The sequence below is a fragment of the Pantherophis guttatus genome, chromosome 5, assembly GCF_059756535.1.
Source record: "Pantherophis guttatus breed Tessera chromosome 5, ASM5975653v1, whole genome shotgun sequence".
Lineage (NCBI taxonomy): Eukaryota > Metazoa > Chordata > Lepidosauria > Squamata > Colubridae > Pantherophis > Pantherophis guttatus.
The window spans coordinates 18946779-18968550 of record NC_142067.1 but is presented as its reverse complement, the minus strand read 5'-3'; the positions used below and the strand labels follow the sequence as shown (position 1 = coordinate 18968550).

The 21772-nt window shown below is 35.8% G+C and overlaps 1 protein-coding gene across 1 annotated transcript; it reads right to left on the bottom strand.

Annotated features, from left to right (window-relative positions):
• Positions 1 to 328: 328 nt before the first annotated feature.
• AASDHPPT (aminoadipate-semialdehyde dehydrogenase-phosphopantetheinyl transferase) lies at positions 329 to 21756 on the bottom strand. The gene is made up of 7 exons (XM_034409418.3): positions 21444 to 21756; positions 19568 to 19774; positions 16770 to 16995; positions 9959 to 10080; positions 8079 to 8240; positions 6904 to 6981; positions 329 to 1152 (listed from the first exon to the last, which is right to left on the bottom strand). Exons 2-7 carry the CDS (start codon positions 19709 to 19711, stop codon positions 1000 to 1002), a joined length of 885 nt encoding a protein of 294 aa, XP_034265309.2. The 5' UTR covers positions 19712 to 19774; positions 21444 to 21756; the 3' UTR covers positions 329 to 999.
• Between the last annotated feature and the right edge of the window lie 16 nt (positions 21757 to 21772).

Here is a 21772-nt window from a genome sequence, read left to right as displayed (position 1 = left end):
TTTTTGGAGACTGGGCATGGGACACAGGACCAGACACTCGATATACTTAAGACTTGAAAGCAACTCAAGATTCTTTTCCTGGTTGAACTTCCACACAACATTGGCATGTCTAGGGCTCCACTGCAATCCAGGGGAGAAGATCATTTCCTAGACTCAGAACATACTTTTCACATACACATGCAATTTCAGTTCTGAAAAAGAAATAGTCCAAGAAGTAGAAGTTATAAAACTCAAGACAACCATCTGCTGTTATAGCTAGGTTATACAGGAGTTTGTTTTCATTACTTCTTGTCATTACCTGGAAATGCATAACTCAAAAGCAGCTGTGTTTCTTTCCTTTCTCACATCCACATTTATTAGATATGCTAACCTTGGCAACTCTGTAAGTTATATAGACAAGCTTGCATAAAGTCTGTTTCCCTTAATATTATAGGACACCATCATTAGACTTTCTTTGTCATGATACGCAACCAGAGATAACTTGTACTTTTCTTCTACCACTCATTTCCATTATGTAGTAGGGTAGTACATTTGAATATATATGAATTACAGTAGGAACAATGAGGGGATTATTGGGGAAATTGAAGTTCATCACATAATACCTTATCAGTTAAGAATACCTTCTTTCGTGAAGAAGTAGACATGCAACGCTTACCCTGTATATCTTCTGCAATTACACAGACCATTCAACAGAGAAAACTGATACGTTCCCTGATTCATGCTTAGGAGTCAATGGAAATATACCAATTTTTTCATTACAGAGAAAGAAGAACGAGCCACTCATACAAGTTAAGCCATAGAACAGTTAAATCAAATCTGAAAGATATGGGAAAATATTTACAAATGTATACACAGCAAGAAAAACAATTTTAAAAGGTTCTTCCCCCCAAGTGCTCTCCCTCTCGCCCCATACATTTCCATACCAATTAGCTACTGGTAAAATAACAATTTGCAGCCTCTGAAGGCTTTCAATTTCTTTTTCGGTAAATCCAGCTTCTCTCATCTTGGAGTGCAACTCTGTCGTGTTGGCATTTCCTGTCTAGAACAGAAGCTTTCCCAGCAAGCAGGGTCTTCTGGTGTAAGAGGAATAGCAGAGGCAACTAAATCATTGAATGTCAGTAATGTAAATGCAGGCTTATTGCTGGGGATCATCTAAAAGAAGGGAAAAATAGATTAAGATTTTTCTGGTTGAGAAGCAAGGCTGGGATTATTTCTCTTAAAAATATAAGGTTGTTTTTTTGGGGGGGAGGGGTCTGCATACTTAAAATAAAAGACAAAGAAAATAGTTTTCAGGTCAACCAGTATGTTCAATTTTGATACAGAACCTAAAAAATCAGAGATGTACATGCTCATCTCATTAGAAATAGTGATCATAGTGCTACCAAGTTTAATTTATAAGTAGACTGGAAATTGCTCAACAATTCCAAAGCAGTCACATCTGACTTCAATGCTGTAAAAAAAAAAACTGTTAAAAAAAGAAGTTAAATGGAAAATCAAAAAGTCAAATGTCTCTACATTACTTGGGGATTAGTCATCAACACACTGATAGTAATTGAGTTAGAATGTGCATCATAGATCAAGAAAGGTACTATCCAAGTCCAAGAATTTATTATGATTAATGAGCACTGTCAAGAAAACGATTATAAAAATAGTACTCTTTTAAAGAAATGAAAATATTCTCCAAATGAGAAAAATGGATCACAAGCATTCAGAAAATAAATGCCAAGAAGCAAATAAATAGGGCTGGGAACTTTTTTTCCCCTCTTAAATCAGGGGCTGTAATTTATTTTCTGCGGTGCTTAGAAGCTTGTAGATGATGTTATCTGAAACTGGCAATTACAGCAAGGTGATGATGTTCCATCAAGATGGTATTGATTCTTAATGACCACATGGATTTCTTCCAGGTGGATCTGTTCCCCCAGCTGGTCCTTCAGGTTTTCCAATAACTGCTATAATTGAGTCAATACACTCTGCTGCTGGTCATCCTCTTCTTTTTCTTTTCACTTTTTTCAACTGTATGAACTTCCACCGAGAACTAGATTTCCCCCTTAACGTGTCTGAAGTGGGATCATTTGAACCTGGTAATGTGTACCCTGAGTGAAAACTCTGAGTCGATGCGTTCAACGATCCATTTGTTCGCTTGGCTATCCATGATATTTTTAGTCTTTTCAGTTCCCAAGGTTCAAAAGTGTCAATACTCTTTCTATCCTGGTTCTTCGAAATCCAACTTTTGCTTCTGTAAAGTGCCACAGGGAATACCGTGGTTTGCAGAGTTCTTATTTTTGATCAGCCATCTTCGTGGCTGTTCTCCTGCATAGTGTCCTGTGGCATATATATTACTTTTTTTACTGTTGGTTGATGACCCTAAAAGATAGCAGCTACCTACCTCTTCAATACCTTCGTTGCTAGTTCTAAAGCTGGTTATCTCTGTTATTATTGGTGTGGTCTTCTTCATTTTAGACCCATTTACTCATTGTGTGCCTTGAGCTTGCGCATGCTTTGCATTTTTGGGCTATCAGAGTAGTATCATCATCAGAGCATATTATTGATATTTCTTCTTCCGGCTTTTAAATAACATCAATCTTCTTCCAGTTCAGTTCCCTCAATGTATATGCTGCATATAATTTGAATAAATAATAGCTGGGGGGAGAGTATGCAATCCTGTCACACTCCTTTGCTAACCTAGATACCGTCTTCTCAATTAGTCCACCATGTGAGGTCCATCATGTGACTTCCTGCCTGAAATATAGGTTTTGCATAAGAGTAAAGAAATGTTCTGAGTTTCTCATTTTCTAAATGCATTGCCCATAATTTACACAATCAAAGTCTTTTCTATAGTCAACAAAGCACATACTGTTTTTGTTATTTCTGGCTTTCTCAATTATCCAGAGAAAATGCCTTGTGTTCTTTGGCCTTTTCTAAAGGGTTATTTTGATAGTATGTAAAATTAAGGATATTGTATAATAGTTTGCATACTCTGTTACCTTTTCTTTAATATTGGATGTAGACTGACCTCTTCTAATCAACTGGCCACTGTGTCATTATCCAAGTTTGCGGTTAAAACATTTACTGATTTATCTTCTATTTCTCGCCATAGTTTTGTATCATTTTTTGTAGATATTGTAGATAGATATTGTATCATTTTTTTGTAGCTTCCAACTTGGTAATGACTAGAGGACTTACCTAACTTAACCATCTAGTTTTTGTAATTAGGGAGTATCTTCTATGGTATTGTGGATGTTGATTCTGTATATTTACTCTGTGGAATTTCAACACATTCCTTTCATTTTTCTTTGAGTTATTATCTATCAATGGGCATCCTTCAGCTTACCAGTTTGAGATCAGAACTTCCTTCCTAGCTTTAAGACCTTTTAGAAAACTGTCCCTGTTTTTCTCTGTTTGAGAAAATCTGCAAAGACTTTGATGTCTTTGCAGATTTGTTGTAATATTGCTTCTTTGCAGCTCTCTGAAATAATTTTGTCAAGTTTGTTCCTGAGATCTTTGGCCTTTTTGGCTTCTCTTCTTGGCAATTTCCACCATCTATTTTGTCATGAGATTCCCTTTTGTTTCTTGGTCTTTGGTAGTTTCTTTGTATATTCATCTTTAATAATTTCTTTGATTTCCCTCCATAATTCCTCTGGTTCCCTGTCAGGCTCCCAAAACCAACAAAAACACATTGAGACTCTTCTGAGGCAGTTTCTTTTATTGCACCTCCCATACAGACATAAATCTTGCCATTAAAATAGATTAATTTGCACCATTAAACCTACACTCTGGAAAATACGAAGGAGTACTATCTTAAGACTCTCCTACACAAAATATTTAAACTGGGCTGTCTTTTGCTCCTCTGGCATGCACTCCCTCCTTTCTGGGAATCTGGACAAAATTCTTTCATAGTATCAGAGCAATACAGGACTTAACAGCATATTTATTTATTTATTTTATATTTTATATAGCCATCCAGAGTGGTGCAGTGGCCTAGAGGTGGAGCTCTCGTCTCACAATCAGGAGTCTGTGAGTTCGATCCTAGGTAGAGGCAGATATTTCTCTCTCTGGGAACAATGAGAATATATCTGCTGAAACAATCTCCGCATTGGTGACAGGAAAGGCATCCAGCCAGTAAACACTCAGCCCCATTCAGTTGCCCAAGACTCCACCTCGCAAGGGATTACGGGATCTTTAAAAGATGATGATGATTTACCGTATTTTTTGGAGTATAAAATGCACCTTTTCCCCCCCTAAAAGTGGGTGAAAATTTAGGTGTGTCTTATACAGCTGGCCTGGCCTAAATCTTCCCCCTTTTTAAATGTGGAAATTTTAAATTTTTAAATTTTAAACTCGTCTTTTTATAGGGGTATGGGTAAGGCATTTTAAATTGGGGAGCCATTTTAGATTTAATTCTGTTTTAAACGTATTTTAATTGTTTATATTGTATGTTTTTAACTTTGGCTGTTCACCGCCCCGAGTCCTTCGGGAGAGGGGGCGGTATAAAAATCTAATAAATAAAATAAAATAAATAAAATAATACATCAAATGTAGCCCTGCCCACCCACTGTCCCCCACCCTTTGGCCTCTGCCTCCCAGAAGTTTACCTCTTTGCAGCAAGCAGCAAGAAGAAACAGCTCATTTCAGCTTCAGCACAGCCTAATTAGCACAAATTGATTGTCCATTGGCCTCCCGACTCAGCTGTTTTGCACGGGCCTCTGCTGCTTGCTGCAAGGAGGTAAATTGCTGGGAGCAGATTTTTTTTTTTCTTGTGCTAATCAAGCTATGCTGAAAACGAAAATGAAAGTAAAGCAGGCTATTTGCTGTTTGCTGCAACGAGGCAAAATTGCTGGGAAGCAGAGGCAGATTTCTTTTTCTTGTTTTCCTCACCAAAAAAGGTAGGTGCATCTTATGGTCCGGAGCGTCTTATACTCCGAAAAATACGGTATATAGCCATCCATCTTAAGCTACTCTGGGTAGTTCACAACAACCAAATCTTGATGTACTCCTTGAAAGTGTTGTGTACATGCACAGGATCATATTTTGGAAACTGGTTGGCTTTCTTTTTCTCCTTAGCTTAACTTGGAACTTGCACGTAAGTAGACCATGATCTGTTCCACAGTTCTCTTCTGTGAATTCTTCCACCTCTTTCTACCAATAATGTATTCGTTCTGATTTCTGCATAACTCCATCTGGTAATGTTCACGTGTATAATGTCACTATGGTTGTTTAAAGCAAAGGCATAGCAGCAGAAGGAATAAGATAATAATTCAGCCTTTCTTCCCCATTTTATTTTCTTCTTTTTGTACAGGAAAAGAATGGTAGTGGGAGCCCTTGATAAATTCCCATTTCCCTCAAAGCCTCCAAATCAGCTGAAAGTTGTGCCACCAAATTGGCAGATCTTCCATCTGGTTTGGGGAGTTTGGGGGTTTTAAGGAATGTAATGGAATTGGTTTTCCTCAAAGAAGCTGCTTCCATTTCCACTTTCATGTGAAAAACAAGAAAAAAAAACCTGCAGTGCTGAAAGTAATTTGTTTCTGAGCTTCAACTGAAGAAACTCCATGTACTGGAGGGAGTTGCAAATACGGAGCTATAGGAAGCAGAAGGCCTCTAGTTGTCTGTCTCCATATTAAAAATGCAAGTTTTTAAAATAACAAGAACATACATTCGTACACACACACACACACACACACACACACACACACGTGCTCATCTATTCCCTTTCAAGATAAGTAATGTTACTCAGGGCACAGAAAAGATGTAAAAAAACCCTAAGAAATTCATGAGATTAATAATAGAAAAGGAAACATAGCCAGAACTAATTTATTCTTCTTTTTAAAAATCCAACATATGAAATTGCTGACAAAATACTTAATTTGTATGTAAAATCTAAAGGTTGGATTCTCTCCAGAGTCACTTTTTGCGAAATAGGCAGCCAAATATAAATTTGATAAACAGATAGAGAAATAAATAAATAAAATTCAGCTCTGTATCAGTTGATAAAAGCTGCCAATGTAACATTTTTTTAAAACTGAGGCTTTAGCAAAGATTCAGGAGAATATAAATGATGGACATGAGCTCAAAGAATATTTGTAGGAAAACATTGTTCAAGATAGAATCCTCAAGTTTATGTAAGGATAAATATTGCTGAAGAATTTGGCATGACTTTTAAATGGTCATTTTATTTTAATATTATAGATATTTTGAGACAAATAAACTGGCTGGAATTAGTCTGTGTCTCTTTAGGGGCTTGTTTAGGCTCTGTCACCTTCAACACTGTTGACACAAATCCTTTAGGGAACATATTTAGTTCAACTCACCTTATTAAATAGCTTTGGATTTTCCTAAGAAGAGAAATCTATTTCAATCAGATTGAATTGTTGGGAATCGCCAATTGTTAGAAATCTTAATTGCGTCTCTGAGCAGGTTATTTTTCTCCAAGTGATCAAATTTCATTTTTTCCCCCAGTAAGGTTGCTGATTTGCTAATGATTGCCATGCCTTACAGAATTATCTGGTACCTTCCTTATGCTATTGTTTTAGGCATTTCTGTATATTTTTAAAATATTTGATATATTGTAGAAATGTTTTTGTTCAAATATTGGTCTTGGTGGATAGATAGATAGATAGATAGATAGATAGATAGATAGATAGATAGATAGATAGATAGATAGATTTGTTAGTTGTTTTGTAGCACAGCAACTTCTTTGTGGGGTAAAGCATGCTCAAGCACAACATGATCAACAGATATTTAACTGGAGCAAAACTTTAAAACTTCAGCTGACAATGAAAACTGAAACCCCACCACCACAGACACACACATTCTCTCATATAGCAGACAATATCGAATTTCAGCCAGTATTAATTTCAAATACTATATATTATAAAAAAATTAAGGGTAATTTGCAGAATAATTTACCCCAGAGTGGTACTTTCCAAACTCTCCTGATTTTCCAACAGCAACTGCAATATGGTGGCAATCATCTAATCGGGTCTCCTGAGTAACAAATAAAGCAGAAGTAAGATTTTGCATCACTTGCATGCTTCAGGAAGCGGTGTAGGACAACTTGCCATGGCCAACTCACCATGGCCAACTTGCTATGTGGATAACTTGTCATGGCCAACTCACTGCAGGATAACTCAATGCTGTATTAATCGCTTCATTCAGTTACCTTTATTATTGGTGACCATGTTTTCATCAAAATTATTCTAACACTCATATTTATGGATTAGCTCTCTTTATTTTATTACTATTGACCATGGTTCCATCAAAATTAATTGAATTGCCCCACAGTGAATTGTCCTGTGACATGTTGGCCACAGTGAGTTGGGCATAATGAGTTGTTCCATTCCACCAGGAAGGTTGGTGACAATACAGCGTAAGCTAGCTTTTCTCAACTAAATGCTTGTTTGCACTTTCCCCCTTTTCTCATTTAACAAGTAAAACTACAAAACTATGTGATTCTGATGACATGGTCCACTAATCAAAGAACAGTATGGATTGTAAAGATGCAGTCCAATTTCTTTCTTGATCATAATTTAAAATACAAGATGGCATTTGTTTCATCTTTAAATTTCATGTTTCAAAACAGGAACTGAATTCCCATCACCTAGTCCTAGGAGTTAAAAGGTCATTTTTCAATGATTTCCACATTACTTCATTTTTAAAAAAATCTAATGAATCTGAAGTTATTGTCATAACCTCATGTATATTACAGACATTAGAAGAGGTTTCAACTTGAGATGAGTAATAGGAATTGTGGCAGTTATTTATTTTTGTTTGTCTTGGGAAAACGCTACATTTCATTAGGAAAGCCCATTCTTCAACCCAATCATTACATCAGCATGCCAAAAGTTATTGGATAAAAGTCAGATGGTAACTTCATATTTCAGACTCAGTCATTTATAGCTGAGGCTAAAAATATGTTGCTGCTAAAGTTATAGCAGAAAGTGAGAGAGGAGGAAAGATTTTAGCTGATGAGGTAGGCGCTAATAATGCTAGAGACAGCATCATTTATTTCAATGCAAACCTATTATGTTTCAGTTCAATATGTATGATGGATCTAGGGAATAGCTTGTAAATTAAAATTATACCTCAAATGTCCACTCCTTTTCTTCTTCACCATCCAAGTGTACAATAGTTTCATTGTATGTTTTTCCTACTTCCAGCTCCACTGGGGACACATTAAACTCGATCCTTTGAAGGTCAAATCCTATTCCAACACCAATGGCTTTCACGAAGCTCTCTTTTAATGCCTAAAGTTTGACATTCAAACACAAGAGGTTATTGGGTGTATAGAATAGGTTTGTAAATCATTCTGAATCATTTCTAGGCATTAATCAGCCCCTCTAAACCAGTCATGCAAGACACGATTCCTTCTCTTTACACATTTATTTAGTAATTACGTATATGTACACAATTTTGAAATTAGTTGAAGGACAGCTTTAATTATTAAATCGAACTACTACTACTGCTCCTGACACTTTCCACTTGTGAATCCATCAAAGCTGTGGTGAACCTGACAGCCTTTGAACGTGTTGGACTAAAACCGTGATGGCAAACCTGTGGCATGTGTGCCAGAGATGGCACGCAGAGCCCTCTCTGCTGGCACGTGCGCTGTTGCCCCAGGTCAGATCTCCGTGGCGTTTCTTTCGTGAGCTTGTTTCCCTGCAAACGATGAAACAGAAGCTCACGAAAAGAAAAGATCTTATCTCTTAACATGCTGTCGGTTTTGAGATGCCCCGCCTCCCATCGGCGAGCTGGTCTTTGGGTCTCTGCTGCGCATGAGTGCATGTCCACACATGTGCACATTCGCGCATGTGTGCATACCTTTCAGTTTGGGCATGCATGTGCGCAGTTTAGGCACTCGGTATATAAAATGTTCGCCATCACTGGACTAAAATTTCATGGTTTTTTTTCAAGTCTTGAACTAGATTTCATTTCCTAGCATTCATGTTCTTTATTGCTGCCCACCTCCTTTTATGTTTTTTCTATTCCTTCTATTCCTGTATTCTTTCTATTCTTTCAGTAAGCTGCTAGTCTCTGTTATAAATCAGGCCAATGGAAGCTTTGAAGGAGCTTAATTCCTGTGAGCACAGGCAACGTTCTAAGGATGGGCAGCAGCAGGAATGAAAGGGCTATGGCACTGCTCAACTGTCCTTCCCAGTCACAATACAACTTTTTAAAAACTTCAACGGCATTAAAGAAATGAATTTAAAAAAATAATTGCAGACGAAAATGCCTAATATGTTCTAAGCATTGTGCAGGTATTGAAAGGTAAGGTAATTCCTGTGAAGAGATTCACAGTCTAATAGAAAAGAGATAAAAGAAAAAAAATTAGGAAGGAAAAGGAATGGAAGATCTGAACAGCTATTATTTTTTTATGAATGGAAAGGTTCATTTACCCTTTTGCAAATATATTTTTCTTAAGAAGTAGAGGATGTAGTCTAATTTATCTTCATTTGAGCTGGCCAAATTAGTTCTCAAATAGTTGTCAAAGAATTACCAAGACATCCTGGAAATTCAGGTCCATTAGCATAATGAAGAGACTATAATAAAATATACTATGTATTCCTAGGTAGTGGGTATTAAGTTATTGTTGGTTTCATGGGTCAAACATTTGGAAATTAAATTTGTAAGATTTGGATTAAATCTGGGATCATTGGGTGGATCACTCTTCTACAACCTAAACTATCAAACAAGATTGTTGGAATAATCAAATAGAAAATAATCGTTTAGTTTACCTATGGTACCCCTAAACTCTTTGAAGAAAGGTCAAGATACAACTGGGAAAGCCAGAATGACCTTTTCTGGAAAAATGATTAATTCCAGTTTTCTGGATTGCTGTAGAATTCTTCCAGGAAGTTTTCAAAATAGACATTCCACATTCAAAAAAAGTGTTGTCAAAATAATGAATGCTTACATGCTTGAACAGGGACTGTATTAATTGACTATAAACAATAAATTTCATTACCCAGTGCCTATGAAACATATCCAACTGAAGCCATTCATTCTTCATGGACTTGATAACTCGCCATTCTTCTTCTGTGAACTGCCGTTTCATAAGCTGAAAAAAATCAGGAATTGAACCACTTCCTGAAATTAAAAAACAACAACAACAGTAAAACAGAACTAGTAGCAGACCATTGAAATTAACACTAGCTGGAATCATTCACTGCATTGTCAAGCCTTACATGAAGCCTACCGGTATAATGTATGAACTTCAGATGTTGAAATTGTTAATTCTTACTTTATGGCATAACTTGCTGTGTTACCGAGATAGTTGTAGTTTATTCCTTAAACCAAGGCAAAGAAACTATAATTTAGCATGTCTTCTGATCCAAGCTGTTTACCTTCCACAGTACAAATAGAGTCTTTAGGGTTTCAGACAATTTCAGTCACAGTCTTGTGCACTTTTTTTTTTTTTTAATTTGATTTATATGCCGCCCTTCTCCGGAGACTCAGGGCGGTTTACAGTGCGTTAAGCAATAGCCTTCATACTTTTTGTATATTTATACAAAGTCAGCTTATTGCCCCCACAAATGGGTCCTCAATTTACCTACCTTAGAAAGGATGGAAGGCTGAGTCAACCTTCCACCTTTCTCAGGTACACAAGCCCATGACAATTATATTGATGGAAACTGGGATATTTAACATTTAGAACACATACTCATCTACTGATAAGTCTGAAATCTTTTATTAGGAAGGATAATCTAAGCCCATAGGTAGCTTCCCCAAAGCTTTTTGGTACCCCAAAGAGTTTCATTAGATATTCTATTTTGTTTATGTTTTTTACAAGATTGAATGTTTTTTTTTTTGTTTTTTTTTTACAAATTATTACATTTAAGATAAATTTAGGAATATTTGGAGAGTGGAGTCTTTTTTGAACAAAAATGTGTTCCAGACCCATCAATATTTTGGAATTTTCTCGCCAACATGCCACACAAAGAGGAAATAAAAATCTTCAGAAGTAAGAAATATCCAAATGAGAGATCATCATTGCTGAGAAGAATGAAGAAAAAGAAGGTTTATTTTTTTTAAAAAAAAAGAAATAAAAAAAATCATGAAATGGACCTGTAGAAATTATGCTTTTTATTTTTATGAATTAAAATAAAGGTATATAACTGATTGTTATAACTGGTGACAATACCTGTAGAAAACAGAATTAGTTTTTATATATATATATATATATATTTTCCAGTTGAATCTTTATATTCTCTTGTGGCCAGGAGGGGAGAAAGGATTTTGAAGGCAAAGGTTTAAGATAAAGTTAATAGAAAAGCCAATAGTAATACAACTCTATATAAATACATCAGAGAATTCTCAGTATAACAGCAGAATCAATTTAAAGAAACAAAGTTTTTCACAGTTGAGGTAAAAGGCAAAAGGTTGGTGGTTGTTGGGGCAGCAAAGAATTAAATGGAAACAGATGATCAGTTCACTGGATAAATCACCAAAATACATCAGGTTAATCTTTATGGATTTCAAGCTGGAATTTATAACGATGAAAATATAGAGAAATTTACAGCAGACTTGTTGTCTAAATAACTATCCTGAAAACCTCCTGGTTGTTTTTTGTCGTTATTATGATACCACATAATTATAGTTAAAATGATGAGGAACATGGCAATTTCTAATGAAACATTTCTTTTTTCTTTTTTGCTTTCAGAAAGTCCATGTTTTAGTTGTTTGGTGAGTTGAAACTACTATTATTACCGTGTTTGCTACCACTACAATTTCTCTTTCTTCTCTTTTTTTAATGCTGGCAAATCAAAACAGGGAATCAACATCTTAAGAATTTTCTGGCACAGTTTCACCTAATTTCTTCATGTCCCAGATTTCTGAGAGTTTGTAGTGTCAATCCAATTGCAGAGAGCCAAATTAGCATTTGTGGATTAATGGGACAAATACTTGTATTCATTTCTACTCAGGGAATTATGTAATACCTTCCCGAAATTATTTCCTTCTTCTATCGCTAGCTAGCCTTTCTGCCCACAAGGCATTCAAGGCAGATTTTTTTTTAGTATATTTAAACTATTTTAAACTGTATTTAAACTAAAATACAATTTTATTTTATTTTTTTAAAAAAGAAGTTTAAATGGAGAAAATCATTACCACTTTGACTCTAGATTAATTAGAGTAGTAAATGTACAGAAAGACAAAGTTGCTGATTACTGCAATCAATTGCTGGGTAGAGTTTAGAGAATGTCATGATTCTTTCTCTATTTATACCACTTCTATCTGCCCCCTGCCCTCAGCCTTCTATAAACAGAGTGGCAAAATCAGTGATTTCCAGAAAGAAGATTTAGAATAAATCTTCAGGACATGCAGTCCTGAAGCAACTGGAGAACTGAATATTATTGAGGACCGTGCAAAGTTCAGCAGAGACCAAATAGCATATTATTAAAGGGAGCATAAAATTCATATTTTAATTTCTTAAGTGTTAAAATCTAAGAGATTCCTTTGGATTAAGAAAACAGAGTTGGGACGCTCCTATTTATAAAATAGCATTTGGAAACATTTTTTTCAGTGTTCAAGTTGCAAAACTGCTTATTAGCAACTTAAAACTCATTAATCATATTGTCACATTAGAAATATTTTTTTTTAATTTTTTTAAAAAAAACCTGCTGGGTCATAAAACCTAAAGTTGAATGTGACCATTTGTAATTCTTCCTCAAGGAAAACTGGAGTTCAAGAGATATTTTCTAGAAATAAATCTAAGAAACCAAAAATGTTGATATTGTTTTCTTTTTTAAGCACCTAGAAAGCATTTAAGTTTGCATCTGCCTACCTTTTAAAGTACCAATATAAAGCCATGCCTCCCCACGGCACAGGATTTCCAATTAGTACACATTCATATGGTGCTCTGTCATAATTGATTATCACTGGAGTTCAGGATTAGCTGTTTTCTCCTCTGCAATATTATTGTTTGCAAATCAAGTCAGAACTTGGTGGCGCAGAGCCTTGGTGGCGCAGCAGACTAAAGTGCTGTTAAGTAGCACCAGCTGCCTGCAATTACTGCAAGTTCAAATCTCACCAGGCTCAAGGTTAACTTAGCCTTCCATCCTTCCGAGGTAGGTAAAATGAGGACCCAGATTGTGGGGGCAATAAGCTGACTTTGTATAAAAAAGAACACCGCTTAGGGGGGGCCAAAAGCCCTACTAAGCAGGTATATACAAAAGTATGAAGGCTATTGCTTAACGCATTGTAAGCCACCCTGAGTCTCCGGAGAAGGGCGGCATATAAATCGAACCAATAAATAAATAAATAAATAAACAAACTAACTAACTAACTCAAACTTTTGCTTTTGAAAGACCTCCTTTCTTGAACTTCATTTCCATCCTATTCCATCAGTTAATCTTTGATCCATGCTTCTGAAAATGTATCATTCCATGGGCAAGAAAGTCACAGTTTCTTCACATGGGGAAACCTTGCCAGTAACAATTCTATTTAGTATTAATAAGGTTCTTCTCTATCCAATGAAATAATGGTTAGAGGGTTACAGATTTAGAAATTAGAGCTCTAATCCCGCTGGCCAAAATGACCTTTGGATCAAGGATGTGAAAAATGAAGTGTTTTTTGAGTAACACCTGGAAATTGCAGTGGTGTAAATTGTTTGCTGAATTGAGTTAAGATTGCCCATTCTACAATCCCATAGTTTTTACAGGCAACTCCACAGCAATAATTTAGGTAAGAAAACCAACATCACATCCAGTGTGATCTTCACTGCATTCTCCAAGAGCCAAAAGCACAGTATCTCAAAACCATTACTTTGACTTTGTTGTGATAAGAGTTCATCACTTTTAAGTTACAATGGCAGACATAAAATATGGAGCACAATTCAATACTATCAGAAAATTGAGCACTAGTTCAAAGCCTTCAATCATGTTATACTTCACGGTTCCAAAAATATAATTTTGTACACACTCCCACTCATGTAAAATAATTCAAATGCAATAATTTCCATAAACCTATATAAAGAAGCCTTTCCCCTTGCCCCCCCCTTTCACCAGATACAAGGATTCACCATTCTGGATTATATTTCTCTGAAACATGTGGCTAGGAAAATACTGCAAAGGGAAATTTTAAAAAAAGGATTAAAAAAAACCCTGAAATAGAACAATTTACTTTTAGTAATGTATTTTAATTCTATCAATGTGGGACAAAGCAAACTCTTCAGTCAATGATAAGAGACCAGTATGAAAATAATAAAGCTATACCTATTCATCTTCCTTGATACAGAAAGATTTTCCATGTTATCAGTTTTCCACAGACATCACTTTATAGCATATTAATCAGAATAGGAATATATATTATGGAGATGATGCAAATTATCTTTTTGAATAATTATTATTTCAGCACAGAAAGTATTGGAAAAGCTTAAGGTGATACTGAATATCAAATTTGGTATTTCATATTCAGTATTAAATACTGTTCCTGTTCCAGAATTTGACAATATCAAATACTGTTCTAAGTAACTGATTCCATTGCAAGGTCACATCACTTCCAAAATGGGCCCATTTTGAGGTCAGACCATTTCTGGATCACTCAGAATGTTCCAAATTCAAAAGAGGCCATTTTTTACATTCCTGTAACTCTCATAGATATCATCAGACACAAAGGGACAAGGCATGAATGTAATTTTTATGCGATTATTGAGACTTAAAATAGTGCTTAATGATTGCTCAGTCAGTTTAGGCAAACAAGGCCCAATAGCATGCATAGTATTGAAGGAACAATAGTCAAGATCTGGGGGACATTGAATTATCTGCTTCCACTTGGGACAAGTTCACACAAGAGTCTGAGAAATTGATTATTTAACTGTAACTGAAAAGGATACTTTTGGTGTGCTTTCCAGAGTTATTTTATGGACCACAATAGAAAGCAGATTGTTGAACTGAAAAAGGAGTCTGCTGTTATTGAATATGTCTGTTCTTATGGCTTTTAAAGCACTAAATAGTCTCAGATCAGATAGTCCAAGTCTTCCCATACAAAGCTATCTGTTTAGAATGAGAAAGGGTCATTGCACCATTGTACCTTAAATTAAGAAGACCATTCCCCCCCCCCCTTTTTTTTTTACTATTTCTTTGTATGCTGCATCTTTTAAATGTTAAGCCTTAGGACAAGATCTTTCTCCCTATGGAAAGCCATCAATTTATCTTGGATTTTATTGGGATAAAAAATAAAGCTGTTTAAGCACTGAAACTGATCTGTTTCCAGATGTAACCATTGTGAAAAGCAAACAAGTATGAAGATTTTGCATTGCGGCATCCAGATTCTAAAACCAGGTGGAATTGGGACTCTACTGATTAATGAAAATATTCCATTTACAAAGGAGTTAAAGTGGACTTAAGTGATGCTTCTTTCTGCATTAATCTGCAGTCACAAATAGCTCACTGAATAATGTTTTTTGTTTGTCTTTAAAATTAATGCTATTTGGGTTTACATTGCTACTGATTTCTTATACATAAAATAGCTTTTAATTAATGGAAGCTCTGCAATATGGAAAACATTTTGGCAGAATTCATACCTTATTTTGCAGATGTCACCCTTAGTGGGAATCTACAACATATTATACTAACGATTGTTGACAATAAGCAGGATTTCACAAAAAAAAAAAAAGTTGGTAAATAGAAACTGTTGACACCAGGATTAGATAGAATTTCTAGGAAAAAAATTCAAAAGGACAAGTAATCAAGTGGCTTAATTTCTAAAGAAAAACCCACACAACAGACATATCAAACCATATTATTCTATACTATAGAGCTGACTATATTCTATATAGAGAATCAGTCTCTTCAGAATCTGGGAACTCCAGTTTTCTCATCTGAATCTCTGAAAATTGTGCTTCAAAGATTGCTACTCATTCCTACTTATAGAACAAAAATGAAATTGAACACATTTGCTTGAGTCTACACTGTAAGTATTAAGGAGTCTGGTACTAAAATCACGATCCGTGCATATATGCACTACTACATTTTGAAACCTTATTCTCTTCATCAGATCAGGAGTATTTGGTAGAACAACTACACCACCATGTGGTTTTCCTTGCGATGACACCTGCTACCACAGATACTATTATTATCAGTCAGGCTTTCATTCTCCAGATGTGTCAGCTATGATTTTCAACACCTGACAGGATGACTGAAACAATGAAAGCTTTATTACCAAGTTATTTGGAAACAATGTTGTAAACTTTCTGTCTTGCCACCTACAAATTCATGTATTATTTTTTCTTCAAAAAGTAGCCAATGCAATTCTCCCTTTCAGCGTAACAACAACAATCCTGCAAGCAACTCAAGTAGGTTTCATGGCTGTGGAAGAATTTTAATGCAGGTGACTTTGTACTTTTGAATTATATACTGGGTTTGTTTCTATAATTTCAGAGATCATTTGCCTGTCCTAACCCTAAGATCTAAACGGTTCTAATAATGTGCAATCAAGTGAAAAGAGAATCAATAACTAACAATCATTTAAAAAAATTGGAATATGACTTAAGTTATATTAAGCAGGCAAAAGACCCATCCTAGGTTAGAACATAGACCAGTGGTGGGTTTCAAATTTTTTTACTACCGGTTCTGTGGGTGTGGCTTGGTAGGCGTGGCATGGTGGGCGTGGCAGGGGAAGGATACTGTAAAATCTCCATTTCCTCCCGATCAGCTGGGATTTGGGAGGCAGAGAATAGATGGGGTCGGGGCCAGTCAGAATTTTTACTACCAGTTCTCCAGAACTGGTCAGAACCTGCTGAAACCCACCTTTGACATAGACATATCATGTCCCATTACCTGGCATCGAAGTCTTCATGATATCAATGCCAACCTGACAATCAGGTTCAGCTGCCAGTACAGTGTAATTTCCTTGATGAGAAACATTAAAGCTGAAGTTGGACTGGGTGCTGCTTAATGTGTTTATAAGGACAGGTTTGCCTTGTGAAGTCCTTTGTAACTGTATTTTGTTCCAAGGAATCTTCAGCCTTTCTGCAATTAATTTTCTTATCATCAGGCGGCCAGCCTGCAAAATAAAATAAACAAAACAACTCACAACACATAAATTGTTCCACGCGAGTAAAAACAAAATGTATTACAATATTATTTGCTTGAAAAACATTTGGACTACACCTCATGGAGTAAAATGACAATTCAGTTACCTTTTTTAAAAAAAGCAATATGAACGGATTCAGTCTTGCAACTACAATATTTTCTTAAAACTTCTGTGCTTCTTCGAAGAATTTAAAAAGAAATTGTTCTACACTTATTGACAAAATCACCTTATGAAGTAGGCGAGGCTGAGAGAACATGAGAAAGTTTCATGGCAAAATAGAGATTTGAACTTCACTCTTTTAAGTAATACTTGAGACTTTAAAAATATAGTATTCAATTCTGAAAGATAAGAATCCATTATATGTACTAGCTCCATACTAAAATTAAATCTTTTGACAGATTTTGTTCACACATTTCCCATGTTAAATATCCATTGACAGTGTTTATATTTATAAAGTTGATATAGTTATTTGCAGATGATTTTAATTGTGCCGGATTCCTGATTACAAAAAATGTCATTTTTCCCAATAATGCAATACACCATGCCCTTACATGTAAACAGCCTAAATTTTTCAAAAATCTGACTATAGTTTGACAAGTTGCCATCATAAAATCACCTGCCAACAATTTTTGTTTTAATGTCTCATTTGATGGAACAAAAATGTTTTCTTGTGCAACTGCTGAGTTCTAATTTCCAGAGCAGTAAATCAACTTATTTCTTCATTTTATGACATAAGTGAAAATGAATCTGAATTCCCTCCAATAATCTGAAGAGACTGTTTTACTAATATGGGACAATTGGACTAGAATACTACAGTATTTAGAATGATTTCCCATTGATTTGTGACAAAGCGGATTTATAAAGAATTTATAGTCAGTTTGTACCATGTTCCATTCTTAAATATATTCCTAAATCTGTTTTTTTCATATTTCTTATTAAATATTCAAGCTCCTCATTTCAATATTGAGTAATATTTTATAAATTATTGAAACTAAATCCATTTTGGATTCTTATATGAAGTAATGGCTATCAGTTTCAATTTTTTTTAAAGAAATGTTCAGATGAGTGAGATACATGTTAATCTTCATTTAGAAATTAATTAATTTAACAACCATTCACAGTTATAATGGTGATGAAAAAATAACTTTATATTCAATCCTTTATATTTATGGTTTTTACAGGCCTTTAAAGTGAAGAAAAGCTTAAGTAAGATCATAAGCGTAGTTGTGGTTTCACTTAGTGATCACTTCACTTAATGATTGATTTGCCGGTCTCAAGAGGATGACCTAGTAATAAATAACAAGAAGATGAGTAGTATTTAAGAAAAATAAAAGTCTATCTTTTAAAGGAAATTGATAATGTGTATAGAGGTACTTTAGTTTAGTTATAAGACAGAATGCAATTTTTTCCTATTTATCTTTCTGCATTTCAAATTCAATGTGAAGATAGATTGTGAGTCATAGAAAGCAGGTTTAATTCTCTTGAAGATTGCTTTCAGAGATAAAAACCCTAACAGAGTTAAAAATCCTAACAGAGAAAAGTTTGTCCCCACAAGAAATCAATGTTTTTAGGAATCACATACTATCAGAACACTTATTTTAAAAAATAAAATAGTAAAAGTAGGAACTAAGACAATGGAATTTGAAACATTTTGCTTTTCTTCAGTTTAACTGACCAAAATCAACTTATGTTCATAATGATTAAATTTATGTAAGCAAGAGAAATATGTATATACTTACTTTGTCATGAAATGGATGGCTTTTGTTACATTGAAAAATCTAATTATGGTATGTGCCCAGACACATACTTCTCTATAACATCAAAGTGGATTTTAAAATCAGATTTATTTATGTATTGAATGATTGGTTTCTACATTTTCTACTATTATGGAATGAAATATACTGATACATAATGCACTTGTGTGTTATTTCCAGAACTTCAGCGCCATCTGTAGAGCTTAATTTCAGCCTTTTATAAAGACTCATCTTTTTATTAAATTATTTGATGTTACTAAAAACTTAGAATAATACTACAGTATTTTATACAATAGTAATACCACCAAAGCCTCTCCTACCATGTGCCTCAGCCTACTAAACACATGAAATACAATTTTCAGCCAAAGTTTCAATGTTATGGAAATCTGGGGAAAGGTACCAGATGTTTGATGATATCATACAAGATGTGATGGAAAATTTCTAGTTGTCCCTCTCATGCAGCAAGAGCAACACTACTGATATGTGGCTTGATATTCACTATAGCCCTGAATGCAGTGGTGAAATCCAGCCAGATCTATGTGGTTCGCGCGAACCGGTAGCACCGGCGGTGGGAGGCTCCGTCCACCCGCCAGGACCTCATTATGTCCCGTTTTTGACCCTCTGTGCATGCGTAGAACAGTGCGCTCCCATTCCCGAACCGGGAGCAAAGATAAATGGATTTCACCGCTGCCTGAATGATGTGCATTAAATCATACAGGTTTAAAGCACTTGTCCCTTCTAAAATTTCCAAAGCAATCAGAATGTTTCAAAGGTGAATAAGAGCATACCATAGCAGCTTTGGCATCCCGACCAAAGACAAACTGTTCAATGCGTTTTTTCTCTTCAGGCTGCACAAGGCGCATGGCTAACAACCATTCCTCACAGCAAGGGGCCCAGGTGCGGTATGAAAATGCCCAGCGTATACTTTCCATGGCGAGGAGCTGCAAGGACACACCCTAAAAGGTGATGCTGTCAAACATACATATTCCAATCATCTGGAAAAAAAGAAGCAAAGTTGATCAAACTTTTGAAGTTGCTGGCTCTGATTTGAAAGACTTAAATTTGGAGGGCACAACAATCACTGATTTATTCTACCCTCCTTCCTAGAGTTATCACAAATGCAAACCTGTGGCTACAACAATGAATTTACCTACATATTCACTAGATTGCAAAGTATTTTAGAAGTTTAAAAGTTTAAAGGCAAATAAAGTATTACTCGATGAACTAATTTTAAAGTGTCAGAAGAGTACAACTGCAATAAAAGAGTATATGAGTAGAGTGACTATATTTGCTTGGGAAAAAAATAAAGAAAAAATCTGAAAAATGGGCAAATCTGATTCATAAAAATTTTAAAAAATCATTTTATGTTTATAACTTTAAAAGGGAAAATTCAGGAGCAAAACTAAGAAAATAAATCTAAATGAGCTTTCTGAAATAAAGGACTGTGTTTTATAATAAAGGATCTACAGTAACTGCTGAAAACCAAATTTGGCCCTAGGTTCTGCCTCATTTACCTTTCCAATAAGAAACTGAGTCGGAAGATCATTTAAAAGCAGTTTATTAGGGTACCCTGATAGAGAGGGATCCCTGAATGAAAAAGTCTTGTTAACCCGACAAAGAGGAAAGATTAATTGGACAGGGAAGAATAACCTCCCCTTTGCATAGGTAGTTACATGTAGTCAAACGTTACATCACACACGTTCATTAAAATGGGTCTGACGTCAGAGGGGGTGTAATTTTAAGGAAAAGGGTTGTCTGGAATCAGGGGTTGGTTCTACTTATCTTTACTACTGGTTATATTATATTATTATATTATCAATATTATGGTGATAATACCACAACAAAGATGTGTAACATGACTATTTAAACATAACTGTACCCAGGCCACACACTTTGACGAAAATTGAATGTTATAGAAATAAAACAAATAAAACATGAAAAAAAAAAGGAAAAAAATAGAAAAGTGACTTGACCATGTGCTTAATGTGATGGGCATAAGGATGATTGATTCTGGAAGCGGGAAGGGGATAACAGGTCTTCCACACCTCAGCGGGTAATCCCAAAGGTGCTTAAAAAAAAAAAAAGGCAACTGGACTTTCTGGTTTTTCTTTGAAGACCTTTCACTTTTCATCCAAGAAGCTTCTTCAGCTCTGACTGGATGGTGGAGAATCAGAGTTCTTGATTCAGAGTTCAGACTGAATTCTTCAGTCAGAGCAGAAGAAGCTTCTTGGATGAGAAGAGAAATGCCTTCAAAGAAAAACCAGAAAGTCCAGTTGCCTCTTGGGGGGAGAGGGGGAAGCACCTTTGGGACAACTGTGACCTGGATGAGGGATTTCCAACCTTGGCAACTTTAAGCCTGGAGGACTTCAATTCCCAGAATTGAATTCCCATTCACTTCCCAGCAAAGCTGGCTGGGGAATTCTGGGAATTGAAGTCCTCCAGGCTTAAAGTTGCCAAGGTTGGAGACCCCTGACCTGGACGACATAGAATCTCCATAGTCTCAGCGGGTAATAGAGTTTTCTTCCCAGCCAATCATTGAACTGCTCAGAGTGAGTCAGAGGAGATTCCCCCCAATCACAACTAGGCTTACTTGCAAGGCAACGTAAAGGGGGGGCGCGCGCGCAAAGGACAGAGTAGAAGTATCACGCGCTAAGTGCTGCTTACCACTCAGCCTCTGCTTCTCTAAACGAAGTTGAACCTGAAGCGGGGAGAGGGCGGAAACGCAAAGTGCGCCGACCAATCGAGGCATAGCTGCCCAGGAGAAATCTAGCCAATCACCGCTGGCCGCAAGCCCCTGCAGTGTGCATAGAGCTAGAAATTTAAACATAACTACTCTGGTAACGGACTTCTGTTCAACATCTTATCACCTTTTGATAAGGAAAGACAACTTTTATCAATAAGATACAGAAGGGTTAATGGGGTTCCTAAGGGTAAACTCGCGCTCAACGGCATTGCGCTCATTGCGGATTGGGAAGAGGCGGGGTTAAGTGAGT

Coding starts and splice junctions, on each gene's coding strand:
- AASDHPPT (XM_034409418.3), bottom strand. CDS start 19,711: ATGGAAAGTATACGCTGGGCATTTTCATACCGCACCTGGGCCCCTTGC. Junction 10,081..16,769: donor CATGAAGACTTCGATGCCAG/GTAATGGGACAT, acceptor TTTTAATTTCAG/GAAGTGGTTCAATTCCTGAT. Junction 8,241..9,958: donor ATATGTTTCATAGGCACTGG/GTAATGAAATTT, acceptor GTCAAACTTTAG/GCATTAAAAGAGAGCTTCGT.